This window comes from Arvicanthis niloticus, chromosome 6, assembly GCF_011762505.2.
Source record: "Arvicanthis niloticus isolate mArvNil1 chromosome 6, mArvNil1.pat.X, whole genome shotgun sequence".
Classification (NCBI taxonomy): domain Eukaryota; kingdom Metazoa; phylum Chordata; class Mammalia; order Rodentia; family Muridae; genus Arvicanthis; species Arvicanthis niloticus.
In genome coordinates this window covers 107318834-107327885 of record NC_047663.1, presented here as the reverse complement: position 1 = coordinate 107327885, position 9052 = coordinate 107318834, and the positions used below count along the sequence as shown (strand labels likewise).

At 48.7% G+C, this 9052-nt stretch overlaps 1 protein-coding gene across 1 annotated transcript; it reads right to left on the bottom strand.

The window, feature by feature from the left end:
* Nucleotides 1-3663: 3663 nt before the first annotated feature.
* On the bottom strand, nt 3664-7221 carry LOC143442554 (major allergen Can f 1-like). Its single transcript, XM_076935257.1, has 6 exons — nt 7006-7221; nt 6260-6393; nt 5739-5809; nt 5555-5662; nt 3962-4063; nt 3664-3860 (listed from the first exon to the last, which is right to left on the bottom strand). The coding sequence occupies exons 1-6, from the start codon at nt 7093-7095 to the stop codon at nt 3832-3834; spliced, it is 534 nt and encodes a 177-aa protein (XP_076791372.1). The 5' UTR covers nt 7096-7221; the 3' UTR covers nt 3664-3831.
* Between the last annotated feature and the right edge of the window lie 1831 nt (nt 7222-9052).

Sequence of the window (9052 nt, the reverse complement as noted above, 5' to 3'; positions counted from 1 at the left end):
AATGCCTGCTCCTATATATGGCAGAAAGGGACTGAGCCAGTCTAACTTCTTAACAGAATCTGCTTATCATAGGACATACCAGATCTTGCCATTCATCTCCTAAATCACATACCCAGGCAATCAACCGTGGTGCTACTTAAAACTTACCAACTGAATGTTTGCCCTCAACTTCCACCTCAGACTCTGGGTCTGGGCCCATTGTTTCTCTCAAGTGTGCTTTCATCCTTGGGACCGGGTACACTCAAAGAGTTTCTGGCACCATCTTTCAGTTAGTAAATCTTTAACTTCTCTACGCTTGGTGCCAACAGGGGACACTAAGGGGATTCTTGTATAGGAATAGGCAGAGTTATCACACTGTATGATTCCACGTTGGTGGAGACTTTTTCCAAAGAATTACTTTGATAAGAGAGACTTCCATTGTACACATTCAGATCCTCTACCAAAGCCCATACAAAACCTCCCAAAGGGAAAAAGCACAAGGAAACTCCCATAACACATCATGAGAATCGTCACAGATGAAAGTGAAAGGAAACTGGAGGATCCAGGTCTGTGATGTCGATGTGCTGGAATTTGTCAAGCAGCAGTGGTCACCGTGCAGTCCATGCCAGATGCACATCACCATGTTCAGGCTGTAAGTGGGTTTGGGGAATCCAAATTCAGGCGCTCATGCTGTGTGTCCATGAACCAATCACCTCAACCCCAAAACATTGCAACAGAGCAACGAGTCTATGAAAATATGACCCAAAGGTTAAGGCAGCAGATGTGAAAAACCCAATACAAAGTTTTTTTAATCCTCTGTTAGTTTCCATCAGACATCTGCAGGCCCTTGCAAAAACAACCTTCGAGTGTCTTCAAACTAAACCATCCTCAGAATCCACAAGTCAGAAGTGTTCTCTTACAGCAAGGCTAGTAAGAGGATAAGAGTCACAGCCTGTCTGTGTGGCCTCCAGGGGAAGCAATGTTGAAGCCTGCTAAACAAATGTGCTATGGTCCGGCTGACAGACAGAGTGACATCTGCATTGATACTGGGGCCTTAGTGAGGACAAATTATTCAATTTTTTTACATACCAATTTACACCCTTGAATTTGTTTATTCTTTGATTTTGAATAGATCAAAGTAGACGTTACAGGCCAGGTGTGGTGGCACATGGCTGAAATCTCAGTTCTCAGAATGTAGAAGCAAGAGGATCAAAACTTCAGTGTCTTCCTGAGCTACATAGAGATCATGTGTATGGCCACTCCAAGCCCCACAAGTTTTAGCTGGTTTAATTACAGGGAACTCCTAGTCTGTAAACAGTCTGGCCTATGGCCTGATCTTGTTTTTATGTCATAACTGTTAAGAGAAATTAAGGAAAGGAAAGGAGACAAAAGGATAAAAACGGGGCTGGAGAGATGGCTCAGTGGTTAAGAGTACTGACTGCACTTCCAGAGGTCCTGAGTTCAAATCCCAGCAACCACATGGTGGCTCACAACCATCTGTAATGAGATCTAATGCCCTCTTCTGGTGTGTCTGAAGACAGCTACAGTGTACTCATATATAATAAATAAATAAATCTTTAAAAAAAAAAAAGGATAAAAACAATCCTCTGAGGTTGTCAGAAGGAGCTGAGTACACTCTGACGCAAATGGCTGTGCTCACAGAAAAGACTTCAGCACATAGAACAATTAGATACTATTACCGCCCAAGCTGCCCCATGTTAGGCACCAAAAATGTCAAGAACCACTCTAGACCAAGTTTGGGGGTCAAAATGTCAGGGACCGCTCTATCAGTGTTGGAACCCGCACTGCCAAAAGCCTTGGGGGCTAAATTGTTAGAGCCCACACTGCCCCAAGCTGCTCCCATCTGAGGTCGGGGTTTAGCAAGAAAGAGAGTGAGGACGGATGTGAGGAATGGAGACCAGACAGGGTGTGATTCAATCCTGTTTATTCTTCAGTCTCTCTTCTTAGTCCAAGTCCCAAGTCTTGAGTTCTTAGTCCCTAGTTCCAAGTTCTTCTTTCAAGTTCCTAGACTCAAGTACAAGTGTCTAATTCCTAGTTGCCTGTCTCAAGTCTCAAGTGCCTACTACTACTTCCAAGTTCTTCCTCCAAGTGCCAAGTGCCTAATACCTAATAATGATTCTTCTGTCTGCCTCTCGCCTTTTATATGTCTCACTTCTAAGCCATGCCTCTAAGTCACACCTTTAAATCACACCTTAAGTCACCCCCTTAAGTCTCGGGCTCTAAATCACACCTTTAAGTCTCACACACCCAAGGAAAAATCCTGGCTGTCTAAAACAAGATGTTATCAGAGTGTGCTCAGCTGTTGTAAGCTATTGTAATCAAGTCTCTTCTCAGGGTATATGGCTCAAGATGGCTGCAAGGATGATAGCTGCCTTCTGTCGGCTCCCCACAAGTTACCATTGGGAACATCTCTGGGAAAATGGGTTCCATCTCTCTTCCCCTAGAATCTGCTTTAGCCACAGATTGCCTTACAATTTTTTTATTTTGTTTTGTTTTGTTTTGGACTTGTTTTGTTTTGTTGTTTGCTTCTTTGTTTGCCTGCTTGATTTTGGCTTACGTTTTCCTGTTTTCTCTTCTTTTAGAGTTCTGTATATATTTATATGGGTTTGTGTTTACTTATTGTTTTACATTTTGGTAGTTCTGCTCTTTTTGGTAACCTCTCCCCAGATGGCCATGTCCTCCAAAGTTCACTAATTCCCAGACAACTGCCTCATCTGAAAATCCTGCCTTCTGTGTGCACAGAGCCCACACCCACCCTCCTCAGTGGCCTCACATCTGGGCCACCATCCATCAGTCCACTAGGGATATCTCAAAGCCCAAGATCTGCAATGACCCACACTAGCCACTCCGCCTCCTCCCTGTGCCCCTGACTACCCTTTGTGTCCCTCACTAGCCACCGTGTAGGCTCCAACCCCATCTCTCTGTTCTGCTTCCCAGGCTGCCCACTGCTGGGCCGTGTGACTTTGTGTGACGTGGCATAACACCTATGTGAGAATTTGAGAAAGTCAACAAAAGTCCTTCCTCCGGACTGTCATGTTCACACTTGAGTGTTGGTCTACACTTTAGAAAAGGAAACCTAAGAGATGAGGAAATGTCCCAGTCAGTGAAGTGCTTACTTACAAGCATGGGGACCTGAACTCCATCCCCAGAGCCCACATAAACAGCCAGGTACAGTAGCAGGCACTCCTAGGAGTGGCAGAGATAGAGGATCCCTGAGGCTCGCTATCCAGAAAGCTAAGTCGAATGTGTGGGCTCCAGGCCAGTGAGAGACCATGTCTCAGAAAATAAAGTGGGTGTGGATAGCTTGGCTCAGCTCTGTTCTTCCAGATAACCGCAGTTTGGTCCCCAGTGCACATATCAGACAGCTCACAGCCACCTAGAATTCCAGCTCCAGGAACATGATGCTCTCTTCTGGCCTCTGTGAGCACCCATATACATGTACCATGCATTCACGCAGACACATAACACAAAAATAAATAAGTCATTTATAAAGTGGACAGAACCTAATAAAACAACACCTGGTATTGACCTCTGGCCTCTACATGTGCACACACACAAATTACACATGGATCCACATACATGCAAATGCATGCAAATGAATAACTAAATTTTAAAGTTAAAAGATTAAAACCTAGGCCCATAAGGTATTATGTGACACACGTGGCCTGGGGACACTAACCAAATTTATTTAAGGCAGAGACCTGTTGGGAAGAGGTGTGGGCCCTTGGCGCCACCATTTCCTTTCTCGGCACTAAGTGTTCTGGCCAAGATGGAAAGTGCCTGGAGTAGCCCCACTCCTGCTGCTACAGTCTCTGAGATGCTCTTCCTGTGCTAGGAATCGCTGGGCAACTCACAGGCTTCTGCAGACCAAGAAGGAGATTAGCAGTTAGAAAGGCATTGTGCAGTCACTCTGATAAACTGAGCACCAGGAAAGAAATAAGGGAAAACCCTTTCTCATTACCAGCATGGGGAGGCTTCTTCGTCTTGGCATTTTTCCCCATTTTACTCATCATAAACATCTTGAAGACTCTCAGAGAATCTAGGTTGGTTTTCAGGGTGCGTGCTACAGAACAGATAGGGTGAAGCTCAGCGTAGGAGGCCAGGGCTTCCAAGTCCACAAGGAGAAGAGGGGAGCCACACTCCACTCTGGAAACAGGCGGCTCCTCCCAAGGGCCCCAGGCATTGACTGGAGCTGCTGACCTACCAGTGCCCAGGTGCAGCATCTCCCCAGCCCAGACCTGAGGGCAGCCAGGAGGAAGCTCTCAGGCTTACTTGAAACACCAGGCATCAATGACTATCCTGTGGGACTCAAAACCCCAAGATGCCTCCCTTCTGAGAGTCCCTAGGACAGGTCAGCCACCCTCCCAGTCCTGGTGAGCAGGAGACACATCTGGAAAGCTCTGCACAGACACTCCTCCTGGGTTCAGGGATGCCCTGCCCCACCCTGTCCCAGCCCCTCCACGACAGAAGCCCTGAACTCCATGACTGAGAAGCATCAGTTGAGAAGACAGAGTCTAGTCATCCATGACTCCTTTCCAAAAATCAGGGCCCAGCTCCTCCTAGTAGAACATCATCTTATGAGCCCTAAAGGCCCATCCCCCATCCAAGAAAGGCTCATCGTGCAGAATGATGTTCTCAGCTCCCCAGGGGTCCCCCTGGCAGATCCTTGGCCCAGGCCTCTCCCCAACAATACTGGGACTCAAAAGGCTGCACCCTGAATCCCTCCTGACCAGAGTTATGTGCTCCACTTTCCAAATCCAACCCACAGACTTTTTCATAATCTGAAGGCAAGGCCAGTGGACAGGTGTTTTTGTCCTGTAGCTCGCTGGTCCATGAAAAGACCCAGGTCATTGTTGGGACATGTGGGCCCAAAACCTCCATGAGGTTAAAGCCAATGGTGATTTTAAAAAAGTGACACGTGGAGATGAGCAAAGAATGTTAACAAGAGCCAAGGAGGCAGCCCTGTGAGGCTACACATCAGAAAGGATCTAGGGTACACCACTGAAGAACACTGGTAGAGGCTAAAAGTAGCGAGAGCTTTGGGGCTCAGAATGGACATGTGGCTCTCTCAGATTCTCACTGCTGACATTAGAAAAGTGTTCTTTCCCTGGGAGTATCCTGTGCCAAGCAGGGTATTGGACAACGTGCCAAGATCCACACTCTGGATGCCATACTCCACCCTTACCACCATAACAATGCCACATAGCACATAACACATCCCACGTGGCTCCGATGTCAAAAATGTCCCTGGGGCCAAATAAGTCCCAACTAGATCTAGGCAAGACTATGGCAAAGACTGACTAGGTCAGGAGTGCAGGAAACATTGAAATGCTGGACAGATCAAGGTGCACTCCAGATTCAGACACAATAATTAATAATATGAAAGGAGAGCAAGAGAGGACCAGATGCTTAAAGCCCAACCCGCCAAGCCAGGACATACAGAGGGGGCTCTGTGAGCTGGGGAAAACAAAGCAGACCTGATGAGAACACATGGGCCAGGTCCACGCCTGTGCCCAAGAATTCATGAGAAAACACAAACAGGGCTAGAACTTACCCATAAGCATCATCATCTGGTAGTACTCATAGTTCATTTTGCCCCTGAAGTAGGCAACGGCAAACCTCTTCTCTGGCAAGAAATGGATGTAGATGATATGCCTCCACCCTGAAAACAACACAGCTATGTGAGAATCCATGTGATGGGCCTTTACTGAAACAAGGCTTGGAATCCAGCTACTTACATGTGAAGAAAGTACCAGGGTCCTCACCCTCATACAGAGGCAGCTTGTACTGAATACAGCCAATGGGTTTCCTAGAACACAGGGTCCAAGTATGGCTCTGCCCAGGCACACAGTCCTTCCTTACTCCTGTTTCTGGGGCCCATGCTGGCCTCTCCAGGAGCAAGCAATCCTGTGCTAGAAACCCTCTCACCCGGGACTGGAGAGGTGGCTCAGCAGTTAAGAGCACTGACTGCTCTTCCAGAGGTCCTGAGTTCAATTCCTAGCAACCACGTTCTGGCTCACAACCATCTGTAATGGGATCCAGTGCCCTCTTCTGGTGTGTCAGTGTGTTCAGCACTGGCACAGAACACAGCAAATGAGATCCCTGACCTCATGGAGAGGTCACCTGGTGTGTTGCCCAGACAACATAGAGGATGCCACTTTCCCTCAATGACTGGCTGAGGTGAGGCAGTGTGTCCTTAGCCACAGTTAGAATGGGTTAGCAGCAGCAGACAGGGATCACCTCCGCAGAGACCACTCACGTCAGGTTCATCCTGAACTCCAACTCATCAAGACTGTTCCTTTCAAAGGTGAAGGGAGGCAGCGGGTCTTTCCATCTCCACTCGGGAATAGGCATGTCTCCTGCCCAGCGCCTTATGTACCACTTCCCTAAGATCTGGAGTTGGAGGACACAGGACACAGGGTTGCAGGGAGAGGGGAATCAGGAAGAGGGCAGATTATGAAGCAGGAGGAGAATGCAGTTGTGTCTCAGTGCAAGGTCCGAGATGTTGGGATGTCAGAAATAGTCCTGGTCATGACTGTCTCTCACCAACAGCAGCGGGTATAGCCAAACAGACAGGACAGAGGCCTCCCTACTGGGAGAAACACTTCCTGGGAAGAACCCTGACCACAGACCCTGCACAGCCATCCAGAGGGAGCTGAGAAAGGTGAGCAGGAGGGCAGAGCAGGGTGGACATGGCTGAGGAGGTGACCTGAGATAAACATGACTGCACCAACTGACTACTGTCCACCTAGCAAGCCTCCCTGGCCCTCCAGCAGCCTCTTAGTCTCTCAGTGCACACAGTGAGAAGACAGATGTAACTGTGGCCTGGAACACCTGCTCAAGCCCCACTCCCACCTCAGAAGACCCCACCAAGCACATAAGACAGGTATCTCTTCAACATCACCTGTGGCTTCCATCAACAAGCCTGAGACACACCCAGTCCAAGGTCTGACCTTGGAAGCCAGTTCCTATCCTCAGTCCTCCCTCCCTCCCCAGGGCCATCACCTGCTCAGAACTGGCAGGACTCAGAGGAGGCATCATGGCTTGAACCACAGAGAGCAGACCCAGTCCTGCAGTGAGTGTCAGCAGCTGCATGGTCCCAGCTCAGCTGTCCCTAGCCTCTCAGCTGCTGTTTGTCCTGCAGGGTGGCTCTGGAGCAGTATCTTGCCTTCCCCAATCCACACCCCTCTGTCCAGGAGACTGAAGTTTTGTTTGGATCAATGTGAATAGAGGAGCCAATTTGTGCAATTAACCTCATGACTACCTCAGGCACTTCTCAGGACCCTGGTCCAGTGACAGTGTTCTCAGAGTGAGAAGTGCCTCACCCGAGGAATCTGAAGCCAAGAGCATGACACAAGAGCCCCATGGACTCACACCCTCCTCAGGAGCCAGGATCAGCCCTGGTCCTGGGGGTCACCCAAGAGCTGCTTGTCTATGCTCAGGCCTCAGTCCCCACCCTGAGTGGAGTCTCCTTGCCTCCTGCTTGCTCCTGAGGTGGGACAGAACCACCAGGAGAATAAAAAGGCCACAGGAAGAGAGAGGAGCCACTCCACTGGGACTTGCACAAGAGTCTGCACAGGGGCAGAACCTCACAGACAAGGTTATGAACCATGTTCGTAATGTGAACGTAGTATAAGGAACAACTATCAGAAGTCCTAGATGTGGTGCCATGGTTCATCTCCATTGTCAACCTGGATGACATCTAGAGCAGCTGCGAGACATGCTGCTATTTGTGACTCCTCTCCACATCCCAATCAGGAACCAATAACAAACCAAAGATTACATCAAAGTCCAGATGCATGACTTCGCAGGCAAAGTTAGATATTCTACTCTACACATATCATTTGGTTGTGTTGCAGTAGCTTACCACTTTGAAGGTGACGGGAGGTATCTGGACTAGTGGGCACTTACAAGGGTCTGATGTTTTATCGTCATTTGTGGTTGAATCTAAGCTGGCTCAAAGCATCTTTGAACACAAGGGAGAAGGTAGAAATAACTGAACTGGAGCTAACTCTACACAAGGGTGAAGGGAGGATGGACATCCCACTTGCCCTCCAGGTTCTGCATGACTAAAAGCAGGAAAGCCTTGAGTTTCCAGGAAGCAGGGTCCCTACAGCCCTCCAGCACCACCTACTGTCCACACAGAGTCCCTACAGCCCTCTACCACCATCTACTGTCCACACAGAGTCCCTACAGCCCTCTACCACCATCTACTGTCCACACAGAGTCCCTACAGCCCTCTACCACCATCTACTGTCCACACAGAGTCCCTACAGCCCTCCAGCAGGGTTCAGGCCTAGATGATAGGGCTCCCATCCCTGTGTCAAGGTAAGGAAAGATGCACAATTCCCTACTCAGACCATCCCTGGGCTCAGGAACATCCTGCCTCACAGTGCCACCCGCCCTTTGCGAGGGAGAGCTGGAGAGCACAATACAGTGGGAAGGACAGGCTCACACGAGGTCTGTCCTAATCCTCTGAGGGACTCCTTCCACTACTTAGCAAGTCCACTATGGCTGCTACTTAAATGGCTCCAACTGTACTAGAGCCTGCCCCCACACAAACCTCATTCTCAGGTCAAATGAAACAGATCTGGAGTCCTTCAGTCACACCCCTGCTTTCACCGGATTTGGGCAGATAGTGTCAGGGGGAGCTAAGTGTCCTCTGAATGTAACTAGCTGTGCCCAAAAGAAAGGCTACAATGTGTGGAAATATTGGGCATGTCTGTGGGAATTTCTATGGAGATGTTAACCAGTTTCCCATTTTGTTTAACCAGGACTCAGTCATGTTCGTGTTCCTGTTTTATATTTTCTGAATTTTTTGGAGTTCTTGCCTCTGTGTCTCTGACAATGGAGAACACCACTCACAGAGACTGAGTCTCTATGGCTAGTAAATTCCTCAGCTGCAAGCCTTACCTTCTGTGTGCACAGAAGCCACATCCAACCTGTTGCATCACTTCACATCTAAGCCACCTTTCTTCGCCGGTTCCCCAGGACACTAGGAACATCTTGAGAGCCCAATCTCTGCAGAGACCTACACTAGCCAACCTACTCT

Coding starts and splice junctions, on each gene's coding strand:
- LOC143442554 (XM_076935257.1), bottom strand. CDS start 7,095: ATGCAGCTGCTGACACTCACTGCAGGACTGGGTCTGCTCTCTGTGGTT. Junction 5,810..6,259: donor GAGTTCAGGATGAACCTGAC/GTGAGTGGTCTC, acceptor CCTGTGTTCTAG/GAAACCCATTGGCTGTATTC. Junction 4,064..5,554: donor CCAGATGATGATGCTTATGG/GTAAGTTCTAGC, acceptor TCTGTTCTGTAG/CACGCACCCTGAAAACCAAC.